The 18252-nt window shown below is 38.0% G+C and overlaps 1 protein-coding gene across 2 annotated transcripts in view; it reads left to right on the plus strand.

Moving 5' to 3' along the window:
- LOC126189024 (probable Dol-P-Man:Man(7)GlcNAc(2)-PP-Dol alpha-1,6-mannosyltransferase) overlaps window positions 1-18252 on the plus strand; it is a 156790-nt gene that overhangs the window by 109158 nt on the left and 29380 nt on the right. For both annotated transcript variants that reach the window (XM_049930848.1, XM_049930847.1), the window contains exon 7: window positions 378-604. In XM_049930848.1, coding sequence (XP_049786805.1) covers window positions 378-604 — 227 coding nt within the window. The remainder of the gene's footprint in view (window positions 1-377; window positions 605-18252) is intronic.

Here is an 18252-nt window from a genome sequence, read left to right on the forward strand (position 1 = left end):
CATTATAAAAAAGATAAGGTATAGGACAACTCCCTGGAATACATTTGAAAGTGGGGAAATTTCAAAGAGTTGACAAGCTATGATAGACTTTTGGGAGGTGGTAGTAATTATTTACACACTCAGTAAAAAGTTGTTTTTTGTCTACACAAAAGACATTAAGTAATATTTGCAAGGAATAAAAAGGTCCTTGAAACTACATCTATGCCTAATTTTCTATGCTGGAGGATTGAATTTGGATCAGAAAATCAGTGTAAATGAATGTAGATTGATTAGTACAGCGCAATGACAGTGTGTCATCACATTTGGCAGTTACACAATAAACAAACTAAAATATGTATTTTTGAGTATTTAACAATATTCCTTAATCATAATTCCAGACATCACCTTTTCTGTGGTATTTCTACTCTGCAATTCCACGAGCAATGGCATTTTCTGTTTTTCTTGTTCCTATAGGAGCATATTATGATGAGAGGGTCAGGAAGCTAGTATTGCCTGCCATAGTTTTTGTCTTCCTTTTCTCTTTTCTTCCCCACAAGGAACTGAGATTCATAATATATGTGTTTCCTTTTCTGAACATTGCAGCAGCTAGTGCATGTCACAGGATGTAAGTAATGATACTTTAATTCTGGTTTGCTTTTACTGTAAAGATATATTATAGTCTGACAAATAGATATTTAATTATTCATTTGTTGCAGTTTTACAGTTTTGAAAGAGGTGTGCTTTAGCTGCCTTTTAAAATATGTTAGTGTTGGTTATATGTTTAAGATTTGTTTGTACAGTTTGATTAACTGGTTAAAAACATTGTTTAGAGCTTTTTATTTATTTCTTCTGGTAAATGTGGATTAAATCTGGATCTCATCCTACCTATTGTTTGTAAAATAATATTCATATTTTTTACCATTTTGATTCCCAAGAAATGTTTCCATTGGCGAGGACTAAATGTACAAATGAGTAATAGGTAGCTACGAGGGATGTTTTTTAAGTAAGGGCCTTTTTTATTTTAAAAAAAAGATACAAATACTTTCGTAAAAAAACTTTTATTTCTGATTCTAGACACTTTTACCTATTTTTCACCGAGCGAGGTGGTGCAGTGGTTAGACACTGGACTCGCATTCGGGAGGACGACGGTTCAATCCCGCGTCCGGCCATCCTGATTTAGGTTTTCCGTGATTTCCCTAAATCGCTCCAGGCAAATGCCGGGATGGTTCCTTTCAAAGGGCACGGCCGACTTCCTTCCCCGTCCTTCCCTAATCCGATGAGACCGATGACCTCGCTGTCTGGTCTCCTTCCCCGAAACAACCAACCAACCAACCAACCTATTTTTCTACATAGTTGCCTTGTTTATTTAAGCGCTTGTCATACCGTACAACTAAGTTTTTAATTCCCTCTTCAAAGAATTCGGCCGCCTGCTCCAACAGCCAAGAGTTCACGGCCGCTTTCACTTCATCGTCGTCATTGAAGCGCTGCCCGCCAAGATGGTGTTTTAGGTACCGGAAAAGGTGAAAATCGCTAGGAGCAAGGTCGGGGCTGTATGGTGCATGGTCCAAAACTTCCCAGCCAAAAGAATCAATCAAATCCCGAGTCTTTTGAGAGGTGTGAGGCCTAGCATTATCGTGCAGGAGCAAAATCCTTTTGTCAGCATGCGGCGCCTTTTGTTTTGAATTGCTCTGCGGAGCTTCTTTAGAGTTGCACAGTAGGCATCTGAATTGATTGTCGTTCCTCATGGCATAAAGTCCACTAGCAAAACACCGCGCCGGTCCCAGAACACAGTTGCCATAATCTTGCGCTTTGACAGCGTCTGTTTGGCTTTGACCTTGACAGGTGAGGTTGTGTGTCGCCATTCCATCGATTGTCACTTGCTTTCGGGAGTAATATGGGATACCCATGTTTCATCTCCAGTGACAATTTGACTCAACATGTCATCCCCTTATTCCTCGTAACGAATCAAAAAGTCTTATGAAGTGGCAAATCTCTTCCCTTTGTCCTCTGTGAGGAGTCTGGGTACCCACCGAGAACGCAGATTCTTAAAGTTTAGGTTTTCAGACACAATTTTGTACAAAACCGATCTTGAAACTTGTGGAAATTCCAAAGAAAGAGTGGAAATTGTTGTGAATCTTCTGTCCTCACGAATCTTTCTTTCGACTGCAGCCACCAAATCATCAGTGATCACAGAGGGCCGGCCTGAGCGTTCTTCGTCATGGACGTTTTGATGGCCATTTTTAAACTCTCTAACCCATTGACGCACTTTATCTTCACTCATTGCATTCAAGCCATAAACTTCTGTTAACTGACGATGAATTTCTGCAGCTGATAGGCTTCTCGCGGTCGAAAAACATATCACTGACCGTATCTCACACGCAGCGGGCGATTCAATAATCGTAAATATTATAAAGTAGCACAGTGATGCGTACACGTCAGCTACAGAGCTGCAACTTGCATCAGTGTGAACGGGAAGGATACCAGCAAGTGGCGCGGTGGCTTGTTGTGGCATCCGCATGAACTACGGGACTATACGCACGAACGGCCCTTACTTAAAAAACAACCCTCGTATGATACATTTTCTGCTTCACACTGGTGACAAAAATACAAGCAAATAACTTATTAATGACATTCTCTTTGCAATATGCTTGTTCCACTTTGCCTGGCAGTCAATATTTGTCCCCAAAATTTTGTATTTGCTACACTGCACTGTAGAATTATCATCTCTGTTTAATGTGACTGCATTATTTATCATCAGTAAGCTGACATTAATGGTGGTGTTGTTGTGTTTTTTTTTTTTTCGTCCATTGTTACTGTATTTTATGCTGACCAGTTGTGAACATTCTGGAGTGTTTCATCTGATTTCTCTACCATGTTTCTGGTACTTAATCTGTGCTTACAATGCTGATGTCTTTTTCTCCATGTTTAACAGGGTTTGGAAATTTGTTGACGTATAAAAAGGTCAGTCATGTTCTTAAGATACTAGCCTCAAGACCTCCTACATTTATGTGTTTTGTATCTGATTAGTGTGTTGCGAAACAAACTTCATTTGAGACCTGTTCTGTCTGCACTCCATAACCAATTTTATTCATCATGTGCTGCTGCTTCTGTTCCTAATTATTCAAGCTTCTTTGGCAAAATTACATGGTGAAGAGTGCCAAAGGCCTCAGATAGATCTGAATGTATGCATTTAACAGAGTCATCATCCTCTAGTGCAAGTACAATACAGTATTTGTAAATTCTACTACTTTAGAAACCAATCTGTGGGAGTATCCCTCAGAAGTCAGAGAGTTTTGGTCTGCCAAGGAAATAACAGTTGCTGTTTGCCATGAAGGTAGTGTTGAAATGTTTCATGCTTTGTTCACAACAATGGATAGTTCTAAGTGATGCAAGGATCAATGCATATTCAAGACTGAGACATGCTTAAAACAACCAATCCCATGTTGAGACCAGGCAGCATATTCTGAAGTATGACATCACTACTTAAACAAAATGCTCAAAAATTTGTTCTATTTCATGTAAGAATCAAACAATGGAATTTAACAGTATTATGGAAAGGATAGTTGCAACTCGCCATATAGCAGAGAAGCTGAGTAGCAGATAGGCACTACAAAAAGACTATCACAAAATAAGCTTTTGCCCAACAAGGCCTTTGTCAAAAATAGAAAACACACACAGAATAGCAACTACCCTTTTCATAATATCATTTCATTTAAGAGACTTCCATCCTCCCTATATCCCTAATTTTATCTAATGTGACATCACCTTTAGGTGAAAGCTTCAGCAGACATGAAAATAATGTACTCCTCTGCCAGTAGAAACTTACAAAAGAGACTCAGTGAATGGAAAGATTCTATAGTTGGCCAAAATTCTAAAAATTCCGGAACTGAGTTATAGATATTTCTTAGCAGTATTTCCATCAGTTTCCTTTGCAATGGCCATCAGTTGTAAGAACAGTGTATTTTTGGGCCTACGTAACAAAAGGCAACAGTTCAAAGTGATTTACATCTACACCTATACTCTACGAACCATTGCAAAGTACGTGATGGAGGGCGTCCGATTGAACTGGTTATTAGGGATTATTCCTGTTCCATTCACATATGGAGCATGCAAAAAATGATTGTTTGAATGCCTCTGTGTGTGGTGTAATTGATCTAATCTTATTCTTACAACCCCTGCGGGAGTGATATGTAGGGGGTCAGAATATGTTCTAAGTTTCTACAACAGATCAGTGTCGCAGATAGTGGATGGTAGTTTTGTGGGTCCCAATCCGTCTTGTAGACGGTTGTTGCCTATGCTTTCTTCCAACCACTGGCCACCATTTTTTGTTTGAGGATCTAAGATAGATTATAGTCAGAAGAGGAGCTAACACACCCAAAAATTCAATATAGAATCTGATAGAAATTCCATTGGGATGCGAAGCTTTGTTCAATTTTAACAGTTTCAGCTGTTTCCCAACATTAATGATGATAATACTGGTTTCACTCCTCTTTTCAGTGGTACGAGGTTTAAATTGGGGCAGTTCTCCTGGGTTTTTCCTTTGTAAAGAAACATTTGAAAACAGAGTTAAGTATTTTTGCTTTTGCTTGTTACTCTCAACTTCAGCTCCAGTCTCGTCCATGAGTGAGTGACTGGTCATGAACTTTGATGCCACTAAGTCTTTACGTATGACCAAAATATTGTTGGGTTTTGTGAAAGATCATTTGAAAGTTTTCCCCTACGGTAGTCAATGAAGATTTCATGCATTGATCTTTTGACTGTCACGCAAGTTTCATTCAGCATCTCTTTATCTGCAGCTCGATGATTTGTTTTATATCCATTATGGAATACTCTGACTCCCTCAAAGAGGTCAGGTTATTTGTTGCCATTAGATCTATTATATTTCCATCATGAGTGGGTTTCTGAACTATCTGTGCAGCTAGTTTAGTAACGTTTCACAGGATGTCTTGTCACGCCCTCCACTAAGGAAACTATAATTATCTCAGTTGATTGTTGGGTAATTAGTCTCCTGCAATGATTGCAGTATCATTTTGGAACTTATGTATAGTGAACTGAGATTTTCTTTAAAATTTTTGGTTGCACCAGGAGGAGAATCTGGTGGTCGATAGAAGGACCTATGATTATGTTAATATTTTCTGTGTGTTGTTACTGCCCTTAACATTACCAAATAGGCATTATTTCACATGTCAAGATATATTATTTCTCAAAATTCATCTGGAGTAAAACTCCTCATGTCTGCCATAAGAATTACACCAATATATAGTGTTGGATGTTCTAAAAGAATATAATTGATTCCATTTCCTTCATACAGCAGTCACAAAAATTACATAGCAAGAAACTTTTCAGCCTCCTTGAAGTCAGTCAGATGATAATCTCTTCACTGGATGCTTCCAAGTGGATGAAGTAATGGCGCAAGCAAGCAGGCATACTCAGAATTCAGTCAATTTCCATTATGCACAGATTTAAGGGAAATTTTGCCTTCAGGCACATATAATCAGTCACCTAATAATTTTATTGGACCATCTCATATGAAGAGTTTATGTGTGCTACCCACATACACAGTTATGTCTTGGAAGCAACTCTTAATGAAGCAGGTTCATGTGAAGTACGCAGTACTTCTGTGATGTGGTCCAGGGTGTTAAACAAGCCCAAATTTAAATTGATTATTTTTTTTAAAATTATTTGATTAGATCTTGCTCCAAACTCAACTTCACCAACAGTCACTTCATTTTTTATTCATTTGTTTGTTTTTAAATTGCAGCAACAACTCCTGCCTGGTGTGCAACTTCTTACTATTTGGATCCAAGATGCCTTCATTAATCCTGCAAACACAAAATTATAAAAATTTTCACTCATCCATGGGTACTTGAGATGCTTTGTGTCTCATTACCTGTAATTATTTCTGATAGATAGATTTTTGTAAAAAGAAACTTAATTGTCTTGTATTTCATCTGACGAATATTTCTCAAGCAGACAAAGTAAGGGAAACATTTTCAAAGGAAAATTAATGAATGTCATATTTGCCAAAAAAACTACTGTTTTATTTATTTGCATAACTTTTAAAATCTCTCGTAGAGAAATTTTGCATTGGAATTCCTTGAATTAGTAACATTTTCACTGTAGCTTGGAAGTCTGGCTCACTGCATTGCAATCTATCCAGTGCTTACAATTCATTGCCCTGCCATGCTACCATCAGAACTGGCTTAAGGCTGAGGCACAGGCTGCCACCACTTAGGGTGCCAAGCTGAGAGGGGCACCACAACTGCTAGATTTCTATACATGATGCATCATACTTAGTAGTGGTTGCTTGTGGTGCCAAGCTGAGAGGGAAACAAGTAGTGCCCAAATGTTAGATTTGTATATAAAGCGTATCACAATTAGTTGTGAAATCTGACACAGCTGAAAGTGTAAGAGAGAAAATGGGGAAGGAGGGAGCACGCAGTAATAAGTCACTTGTGTTAAAATATGTTCTCAAACTGGCCCTGACAATCATAAGAATGTCACATTCTCTTCATCTTGCTAAGTGTCATATTCAGAGTCCAACTCAAAATCAGTTTATTTCGACTGAAATTTTGTTCTGTTAGCAGAGCAAAATACCTATTAACTACTCCATTTTTACTTTACTACTCTGTACAAATTGTTTTATGTTCTTCCCAAAATTAATCACATCAGTGGCATCTCACTTATGACTGAAAGCATTGTTTAAACACTGACTAAGAATTATTAGTAGCCATTAGTGTTACTCTTTCATCTGCCACATCTAGTATCTGACACTGCACAGTGAGATCTTTTGCCTTTGAACAGGAACTGTGGGCAATGAGTTTATTGTTATTGGCAGTAGAGAGGTTTGCTTGGCTCATACAGGTTTTTGATTCCATATTTTTGGCCTATTCAGTTCATAAAAAAAAAGGTAATTGTAATCCATTGCTCTTCAGCTTAGTTTTCCTTTGCAGTTGAACTCAAGGAAAGGGATAGAAATCTAACTAAACATGTTCTGACAGGTGAAGTTATTAGACAAGGTTGCAACCTTTCACGAACACTATTTGTTATATATATGTTAAGCATTATTAGAAGGTGGAAATCAGAGATTCATGTAGTGGTACACACAAGAAATTAATATTTCATTCAACATCACACTTGGTTCTGATTACCTTCCCCTTATGGAGGTTAGTGAAGGTAAGCTACAATATTCCGTATTTGTTTAAATAGGATAGTAACATCAAACAAGATTAAAATTGTTACTGAAAAAATCTGTTGGTATTTGTAGGAAGGTGACCAGTAAGAACAAAAATACACTTCACTTGGTGTGTGGGGTTACCACAGCTGTAGTAACTAATGAAACCACAACAGCTATCAGTTATTGTTTTACTTATCACTCAGTCACAGCTACTTTTGTGACCCTTTTGAAGCAATACATTGTTTTCAGCGATAGTTTATAATCAGTTCGTTCTTATATTTTACTTGCTTGCACAAATGTGGTGTATTACCTCACACTTAAACACAGTTGCTTATGACACTGTCAATCCATCAAGGCACTTTACATTGTTTCTCAGTTATATTGTTTTTCATAACTGGTGATTCCGTATTTTGGTTTTATGTTCCCTTGTCTTCTCGTACTGTCATGTAGTTAATTTCTTGCTTGGGTTTGGTTCCTACCATTGCTTATGTGTACCTGAGGCCACTGGGCTCCTTTGTTGGTCCTCCGGTTCTGCGCCTGCGCACCTCGGCGGTCTTCCATGAACATGACCCACGCACTCAGCATGTGTTGTGCTGGTGTCCTGGCCACTTCACGTGTGGTTTTTTCACTCTCATTGTTAGTAAGCAGGTTCTACTGGGGAATACTTTTCCATTTCTTTGGATTTCATTCTTACCATCACTTTACTTTCATTTTGTGGATGACAGTTGCATTTATTACACACTGATTTCAAGTGGGAAGATAGGGGACATCTATTATTTACCCTCATAGAGATCTAATCACATCCGTAGTCCTTATGTGGTAATTGACACTGCGACATTTTGGCACAGTCAGACTAAGGTTAGATCTTACTGTAAACATTATATCTTCTTCAAGTTCACCTGTTTTTCACCTGAAGATATGAATTTATAGTCCCAAAACTAGCTGTGACTGAGTAATAAATAAAACAATTTATGATAACTGCTGTGGTTTTACCACATCTTAAAAACCAATGAAATCTTTAAAAAAACAGAGGCTGGAACACAGCCACACAAAAAAAGAAAAAAAAAACAGATACGATCTATATCCTATAATGGAACACAGCCATACAAGAACCAGGCTAACCAGTCCTTTTTCTTGAAGAAAGAAATCTTGTTTCACAAAGCGCCTATCATCCAGCGCACATTGGTCTATTGGTTATTCATACGATTTTGAAACTCATCGCTGTTGCTTTTTGAACATTTTTGAACACATTCTAAGTTGATTTCTGAATGAATCATAAGTCAATTTTTGAATGTGTGCATAAAGTACGTGATGTCTCTGCCAGGGGAATCACCATAGCACCTAGAAATAAAAAATTTTTCTGTAGACAATAGAGGACAGGGCGGAACGAGTGAATGCCAATCACTGTTTGTTTATATGGTTGACTGGCTGTGCAAATGATCAGTGTTGTTATAATTATTAGCAAAATCCATAGATTCAGATTACCAGAGTGGAAATAAATGGCTCACAGGAATAACAAATAAGAAAGATTACAAATTATCTTCTCGGTGTATCACAGAAAATGAAATTTTGACAGAAAATTTTTGCCAGGCCATTGCACTACTGTGGACCAGTTATACAGTCCCCGGTTAGTAGGCACTTAAGTACAGTTCTCAGAACAGTACTTAAAACGCTCTGTACGAACATGTAATAATGCCTAACTGGAGAATAGATGCGAGATAACTAAATCGATGATTCTGGCAGAGTTAGTGAAGTTATCCAGAGAATAAGTTTTTTTGAAAGGTAGGAATAGTTACAGAATTAATGATGACAAGATTCTTTGTCAAAATGAGAAAGGAGAAGAAATGGGGACCTCACATAAATTGTGTGGAAGAATGTGATGATTCAAAATTTATTTAAAAATTTTGTACTACTACTTTACGATCTTGTGTTTGAGAAGCTGGAGCATACGAATGAAATGTGAAATTATTTCCTAACATAAAACTTTTTGCTTATTGTAGGCCTAATAGGCATTTGATATTGGTTCTTCATGAATTATGATCTGTCATGTTATTTATGTAAATGAGGTGCATAAAAATGACCATTTGTGCCAAAACAGTCTTGCTTATTTGGCATGTGTTACAATTGCTGCAATATTAGAAAGGCCTGTTACATTGTATCAAACAGACAGTGACAAAACAGACGTGATCAAATAGAGAAACCACACCAGTCTTGGGTACTATTCTTATTAGTAGCTTTTTCAGTATTGGACAACAACATTTTGAGTTTTCATGTAGCAAAAGATTTGACAAACTTTGATGACTTAATAGACTCTGTCGCAGAAAGGAAAGCATGCCATGTAAAGCTGTAGAAAGATGAGAGAGGAAAAAAAAATGTTGGGAACTAAGGATTGAAGAAATATGTATGGTCTTGATGTCTCATTTTTACTGGTCTTAAATTCCTATAGAAGAATGCTGTGTGAAGTGGCATGGCAGTGCACTTTGGCACACTTAAGAGCAAATAGCATGCCTTACATTTCCTTGAACTTATATATTTTATGTATCAAACTCCTCAGAAAGATGTGTACTACAAATTGAACATATTTTTGAAAAATCAATTTTTTAAAGATTTTTGACATCCTATCTCAAACACTTGAGAGGGGAGGGGGGCATCACTATCAGGTTTTTGCCCCAGTTCAGAAATATCATAGATCCAGGGCTGTGAATGTGTGGGTGCATTATCGTGATGCAAGAGCCATGAATTGTCTCACCACATTTTAGGCCGTTTCCTTCTCACATTTTCTCACAGGCATTGCAAAATGTCCTGATAGTACCATCAATTAACAGTTTGTCCCTGTGGCATAAATTCATGATGAACTAATCCTTCAGAGTCAAAAACTATCAACATGGCTTTGATGTTTGACCTGACCTAATGGGCTTTTTTTGGTCTTGGAGAACTTTTCTGAACCCATTGTGAAGATTGGACCTTGGTCTCAACATCATCACTATAGCCCACATCTCATCACCAGTTAAGACTCTCTTAATGAACATCTTGTTCTCATTTGTGTGATCCAAAAGCTCTCCACTGATTGGTAGGTGAAGGTTTTTCTGGTCTTGACTCGTGAGCTATGGGACGAACTTGTGGACAAGATGATGCATTACAAGTCGCTTTGTCAGGATTTTGTGACATGAACCAACCGAAATGTTACATTCTTCTGTTCTTGGGCAGTTGGTCTTTGATTGGCATGTACAATTTCATTGACATGAGCGTCGCCGGTAGACGTCAAATGACATCCTAAACAAAGTGTCACCTTTAACTTCCATCTGGCCATTTTTAAACCATATGAACCGTTTGTAACACTGAGTATGGCTTAAGCACTCACTACTGTAGGCTTCCTGCATCATTTGGTGTGTCTCCGTAAAGGTTTTCCGATTTTCATGCAAAATTTGATGCAGATGCACTGCTCTTCTAATTCTGTCTCCTCAAAATTTGGCAAACTGTGCAATACAACATTCTACTCAATACAACACTAAACAATAACCAAGGCCAGTATTACACTATCATATTTATTTGACAAAGCTGATATTTCAAATATTTATGTGAAAGATATTTGACAGTGTAGTAGGGAACATTGTCAAATCTCGCATTTTGTTGAAGAAATATGATCAAATCTAGAGCCTCAAAGTAGATTTGATCATAAAATTTGTTCATCTTCTGTTCACTGCAATGTGAAATGTAACTGCTTGGAGCACTGGCATCACTACGGCTATTTGACGTCTCTGTAGTGTGTTTGTAAACATGGCTTCAAAGTCAGGACCAGTGATGCTTGGGACTCTTTTTGATATCCTTGCTTCAAATGGGGTGGGGGATAAGCAAGGGGCACAATGCATGCTATTAACCATGTGCTGATGGGCAGGTGGAATGTGTTGCAGATGACCTCACATCCACAACCACAGCTTCAGCCATCCACCTCTACATCTGGAAACATCCAGGCAGCTTTTTAGCAAGACGGAATAGAGGAGGTGGTCAAACTCTAAAATAAAAAATAAAAAAAATTCTTAGCTCTCCATTTTACTTTCTCTGTTTTTGAACTCTAGATGCCACAAGTTAAAAAGTGCTTCATCTGTTCCATACTTTTTATTAATTTTGTAGTTATAGGAACTCTAATTCTATTAATTAAATTATTCAAAAATAAAAATAGTTCTTATTGCCCATATAATTTACTAAACATTTATTTACCTTTAGATATTCCCCCTTCAGTGCTTTATAAATCACTTCACACATTCCTGGCATTATTTTGGTTAATGGGCAATGTGGTATTCGAATGCTGCTAGAGTAGCTCTGTCCTGTATTAAGAAATCTCAGTGTCATGGTGAGCTTGTCTTTTGCACATATAGCATCTCTCAAGTGAGTATTCTGACTTGTAATGTGAGAAACCACTTTGCTGAGCAAATACTGAAAAACACTCTCATCCATTCGTAAGTCATTTGTATGAGATGTGACGTCCTCCACTTGCAGCTCTTGTAACAAATTTTTCTGAATGCTTTTACTATCTCAACATAATGCCCATGGCTTCACCCAAGTATGTTTCCTTTTTTGTGCCACATTTTTTCCAAATATACACTCAATGCAATTGTGGTACAAGCAACTGCGGCACATAATAACTAGTAGTTGTTGTCTCCGTCATCTTGAAATTTGACGAAAAATATGATGACAGTGTAATACTCCTTTTTAATGCCACATCAAAGATTATTGTCAAATTTCTTTGTCAAAGAAAATGCAGACATGTGCAGGGATGCTAACTGCATTTCGCCCCAACACACCACTGGCACGAAATTGTGAATGTTCTGGAATTTTTTGGACAGACCTTGTATGAGCTGTATTTGTCATGTTCTGCCATTTATTTAAATAATACTTATTATATGAACTGCATTTTACACACCAGAATATTACATAACTGTACTGAAAATTGTATCTTTTCTGTGGTTGGTTGCATTCAGTTTTCAAATAATTGCATTGTATTATAATGTGTACAAAATGGCTCATTTTGTTGAATGGCTAAATACAGGTCCTCTATGGTTTTCAAGGGAATTTTTTACCATTCTTTGAGCAAAATTGTTGCAAGTTTACATAACAAGGATGGGGGTGGGTAGCGATCTTGTTCCCTTCTCTCCAAAGTAGACCACAGAGGTTCAATAAAATTGTAACTGTACTGACCATGGGAGATGTGACAATTTATCTTCATGCTCACAAAATTGGTCCTGCATAATGCAGTCTGAGTGAAAAGGGGGGGGGGGGGGGGGTGTTCCTAACTTCTTGGAATACAACATCAACATTGAGGATAGAAATATCATGGTAAGGTAGCCCAAATCATCTCTGATCCCCCACCATGTTTCATCTTTGGGATGTAAAATTGGCCAGAAGTTGGAAACTGTGTGAAACAAGACTCATCCAACCAAAGGACTTATATCCATTGCTCCATTCAGCACCACACCACATTTTCCTGTTATGGGCATTTGCATCACTGATGAGAGGTTCTGGTACTCCAGCTTGCCCTGGTATACCCTGCTTATTGAGTTTCCTTTGTATTGTTTTGATTCTGACACAGTTCATGAGTGCTACATTCCATTCTCCAGTGATTTTTGCAACTCTCGTCCTCTTATTTTTCTTCGTGGTCTTCTTCAGTGACTGTCTTACATGATCACTTTAAACAGACACTTTCATCAAAGATGAGACTTTTAACAGCTGATTTTTTCTGCTTCCCCTAGATGCGGTTCAAATTTTTGATACAGTGCCTCTTGAAACATCAAATATGTTGACTGCTGTGGTTACAGAAGCCCCGACTTTACGAGCACCAACAATTTGCCCATGTTCAAATTCGCTTAGCTCTGAGGTAATGGTCTCATAACTTCACAGAACACTGTTCTGACCACAACTAATCCTTGCAATGTATTAAGGACATTGCAAAGGTGCTGTTCATGGTCAAATGAAACAGCGCAACCTGCAGTCTTGGCTAGCATTTGCATTTTTGTCAACCCGAGTATGTTCTGTTATCATTGTTACACTGGTGCCCTAAGTACAAATTTTTCCTCATTGTGCTCATCATGTAATGTTTCTTCCTTAAATTTTTTTCCTCAGTCCCAAGTTTGTTGTAGGACATTATTTTGTCACTTATTGCTTATTTACCTCTGGAAATGATTTTGTAATGTGCACAATGCCAATTTACACCATGGTTTGGAGTCCGTGTTAAATTGTCCTCCTTTACCTTGTTGGCTAAGTCACTTGAAAGGTTGGAGGAAGGAAAGAGCACACCATTTCCAATAGGGCCATGCTTGTTACACACGTAAGTCTTCAAGTCGACTTTGGGTTGAGGAAAGCTTTAACTTTTACTAAGCAGCCAAAGAAACCAAATGCATGCAAACTACATATTCTTTCACTGGCTATAAATATTGCAATATAAGGGGTAATCAAATTAAAACCAAACACCCACTCAAATGAGACCAGAGAATGATTCCATTCAAAAGTAATCATCACACATATTAACACATTTATCCTATTGGGGGACATGATGATCAGTTTCTGTTTTGTGGAAAGCAGTCGGCCACCGATGTATCCATAGTCATGCCCACTCTTACATTTCCTCATCCGGCTGAAACTGCCATCCATGAATGTCTTTCTATAGGTTGCCAAAGCTGTGATAATCACACACTGAAAGATCTTTGCTATACGAAGGATGTTGCAGTACTTCCCAATCAAACTTCTGAAGTGTAGCCTTCATCTGAATGGCAGTGAGCATTATTGTGCAATAGGAGGATTCCATCTAACAGCCTCCCAAAAGCTTGAGGGCAGATGCAAAGCCAACTGTGGAAACATCCCACATCTCATAAAGCACATTTGGATTACTTTTGAATGGAACCATTCCATGGTCTCATAGTGGCGGGTGTTCAGTTTTCATTTGACTGTCCCTGGTGCTGAAACTATTGCTTCCTCTGAGCTTTATGAAATTCAGTTACAGGGCTATCTTGGATTGTGTTAAACATATACTCATAAAATCAATGCTTGCAGTTAAATTGTCACTTATTGTTATAATGTAGTAATTATCTCTAATGAAATCATTTGAAATCTTATCTTCCATAAAAGACTGGTTACAAAATAATTAGTTACAATTTTTACAGTTTTCCTCTCTCATAGATTCTTATGATAAAAGTTGTATCAATAATTTTTCAAAAGGTACATGTGACTGAGGTTTAGCAGTGCTGCACTTTTCTCATAAAGTATAGATTTATGACAGTATAAAATCTGTGAATGGTTGTCTCTGAATTTTAGAGCTTTAATCAACAACAAAGACTCAGAACTGTATATATTGATTTAAACTGCTTAGTGAGTGATAGAAGTGTTTAGGAAAGTACATGTAAGATTTCTTTTAATAAAATGTAGGTTAATCTTCTGATATTTGAACAGTGGTAAATTTACATGTCATGAAGATTATTTTCTAAAAACATTGATGAATAAAAATTTGTATCCTGATTTGTATATTTTCCTCAGTGTAAGACTGTTGAGCCTTAAAAAGATATTAAATGTTATATTATCTACAGGCCTGTTTCTAGCACTTTTAGTACAGCAGTGGCAAAAACTTTTCTAAAATTTCTGTACCTCAGGTGGCTAGTGTTTCTGCAAAGATGGCATTTCTCGTAACCTGAAGTAGAGTGTAGTTTGTTTTGAGTTACGTATATATTTATATTTTACGTACGCTTTACCTCTTATGTAGTTATGTCGTATTTGTAATACACGTATGCTTTGCTGGAATGGAAGAAAATATGTGCCATTTATTCTGAGACTACCTTATTTATTGGCAAACCTGTTAGTAGGAATGTTAATTTTATAGCTTCTGCCAGTAAAGGAATGCAACAGTTCTTTATTGGCCGACGACCTGAAAGCTATTACATTTCACAATGTCATTAGAACTGTTGATTTTGAGTTGACGTGTGGCAGGATTATCCATTTCACTATCCTGTAGCAATATTTGTGCTGTAAAGATCTGAATTGTTGCATACCATCTTGTCAACTGGTAGCCTTATGAGACATTAAATGGTTTGTTTTCCACTTTCCATTTATGATCCATCTGTAAATAATTTTTATTACACTGCAGCCCACAGAGAGGCAGCAGCAAGCATTGTTTAACATAGATTCAATTGACATAGCTCTTTGCAGAAGTTAAGATTTTGTGAGTTTTCTGGTTTCCTTCACAGAGAACCCATCAGTAAATGACAGACATAAACTAAAGAAGCTGACCCACTCAAACCAACAAAAAATATCATCTCTCATATATTTGGGGAAAAATTTTCTCATTAATGATGAAAAGTTGTTTGAACATCAGAATACTGAATGTACCATAAATGGAACACGAGCTCCAAGAAAGACAGACATTATGTTGTCAACTCATTGTTAGCTGAGCATTATATGTCGTGTGTAAAGTTTAAAAAGGCATATATACATACACTGATGAGCCAAAATACTGTGACCAGCACCCACTGTGGGACTAAATGTCACCTAGTTGTGTTGCGGGCTGGGGACACAGTAAGGAAAGTAAATATGTGGAGCAGAGGTAAATGGGGAATCATTTTAGTAAATCCATTGACATAAGTGACTTTGACAGAGGACAAAAATCAAACAATGGAAAATCCAGGATGGAATTTAACAATATTAAGAGAGGGAAAGTTGCTACTCACCATACAGCAGAGGCAATGAGTCGCGATAGGCACAACAAAAAAAATTTCACATAATTATAGCTTTTGGCCATTAAGGCCTTTGTCTCTCTCTCTCTCTCTCTCTCTCTCTCTCTCTCTCTCTCTCTCTCTCTCTCTCACACACACACACACACACACACACACACACACACACACTCACTCAAGTGCAACTTGTACACATGTCTGCAGTCTCCTCTGCATGCGCGCGCGTATGTGTGTGTATTGCTGACAAAGGCCTTAATGGCCAAAAGCTATAATTGTGTGAATTTTTTTGTTGTGCCTATCACGACTCAGCACCTCTGCTGTATGGTGAATAGCATCTTTCCTCCTCTTAATATTGTTTGACACAGGACAGTATTTTATGATGTGGCATATGTGAATAAGCATCTTGGAAATGGTGAAGCTGGTTTTCTGTTTGCATGCTACTGTCATGAACATCTGTGGAAAGTGGTTGAAGGATGGTGAAATCACGAACAGGTGACAACATGTTGGATGTCCACACCTCATTAGAGATGATGATGAACATAGGGGTTCATAATAGACAATCCATATGTGTTTCCATGTGACCCTGCTACATTGTCAGTCACAATTGCAATGACCAGTGGTGGCAATGGAAGGCACCGTGACGGCTGTACTCTTTGTGAACATTATTGCAGACCACCTGCATTCCTCCATGCATGTTGTCTTCCCCCTACAATGATGGCCTCTTCCAGCAGCACAACAGTCCACATCACAAGGCCAAAATCATGCTACATTGGTTTTAGGAGCATAATAGTGAACTCGTGTTGTGATGTCTTGACTCTAATGCCCAATTCACTTGATCTGAACCCAGCAGAATATATCTGGAACACTATCAGTTGGCTGCTCTGTGCTCACAAACCACTAACCCATAATTTATGGAAATTGCATGACCATTGTGTAGAGATCTGGTGTCGCATACCTCCAGAAACCTATTAAGGACTTTTTCAGATCCTTGCTATGCAGAGTCACTGCTGTATCATCTTCCAAAGGTGAACCAACATGCTACTAAGCAGGTGGTCATAATGTTTTAGCTCATCAGTATATTATTATATTATACATGTGTTTATACAGGAAGTTATTGATATTCATAAGCTTGACAGAAGCTGTGGTAGAAAGGCAGTCTCAAAATAAATTAGGCCTGTATTCCTCCATTGCAGATCATTTTGGCTGTGATGTATGAGCTGAAACAAGTATAATCAGTGGCAAGTGGAAGTTCCTTGTGTAGCATGACTGTATATAACTTGCAGTCATGAACAAGACACTTCTCCCCAGGAAAGATATCTGAAGATGCTGCCAGCAGAATATTCATATGGTTAATAATATAAAATTAAGGACAAAGATATTCTGGTAAGATGTTATTTATCTCCTAAATCCATAAAAATGCATATCAATATGTATAATTGTTTAGTTTTTCAAGACCTTTTGTTCATTATTTTAATTTGCTTAATACTTGCAACTTTTAAGGTTTTTCTCAGTGTGGTTGATAGAGGACTTAGATATATCCACAAGAGAAGCAACAAATTTTGCTTCTCAAAGAAAGAGGCTTCCAAAATGAAACTTTAACCAAATATAATAAAGAAAAGTGAAAATCTTGCAGATGGAAGATGGGTGCTCTACAGCAGGCTGTTCCAACTGAGTTCCAGGGAGCCAGAGGGCTCCGGAACGCTCACTGCGCCAGCTTGGAGCATGCGTGGAGGGGGAAAGTGAACTCACTGCCCCTGGCTGCATGCAGCCGCAACTGACGCAACAATCCGTGTTCAATGACAGCTATGACTAGCCGCGGGAGCCCTGTACCTCTATTGGAGGATACCTTTCTATTTATTGAGAGGAATGGTTGTCCGCAGTGTCTTGTATGTCATAAACTATTTAATTCTGCGAAGAGGTACATTATATGACAACATTATACATGTCTTCACGCAGCGCACTACGGTCAGGTAGAAGGCATTGCTCGCAGAGAACTGGTAACCAGGCTTAAGATCGACATACCAGGAGACGTAAGTTTAAAAAATGGTTTCGTAATACGGAGGGTATTAAAACATGCAACATAGTTAGTGTTCTGTAATGCGTTTATAATTTTCAGGTGAATGAGAGCAGAGAAAACACTACTGAATCTGCAATTCGACTGAGCTACAGGGTCACTCACATCATTGCGATGAGTGACAAGCCGTTTTCGGTGGGACCTCTCATAAAATCGTGCATGGTTGCAGTTGCAGAATGTTTGTTTCCAAGGGAGGTGCAGGCAATTGAAGGGGTTTGCCTGTCGAAGCAAACAATGTCTCGTCGAATCGTGGACATGGCAACGGATTTAGAGACACAACTCAGGAAAAAGGCAGAGAGCTTGTTGCATTT

The sequence above is a fragment of the Schistocerca cancellata genome, chromosome 5 (genome assembly GCF_023864275.1).
Source record: "Schistocerca cancellata isolate TAMUIC-IGC-003103 chromosome 5, iqSchCanc2.1, whole genome shotgun sequence".
In the NCBI taxonomy this organism is placed as follows: domain Eukaryota; kingdom Metazoa; phylum Arthropoda; class Insecta; order Orthoptera; family Acrididae; genus Schistocerca; species Schistocerca cancellata.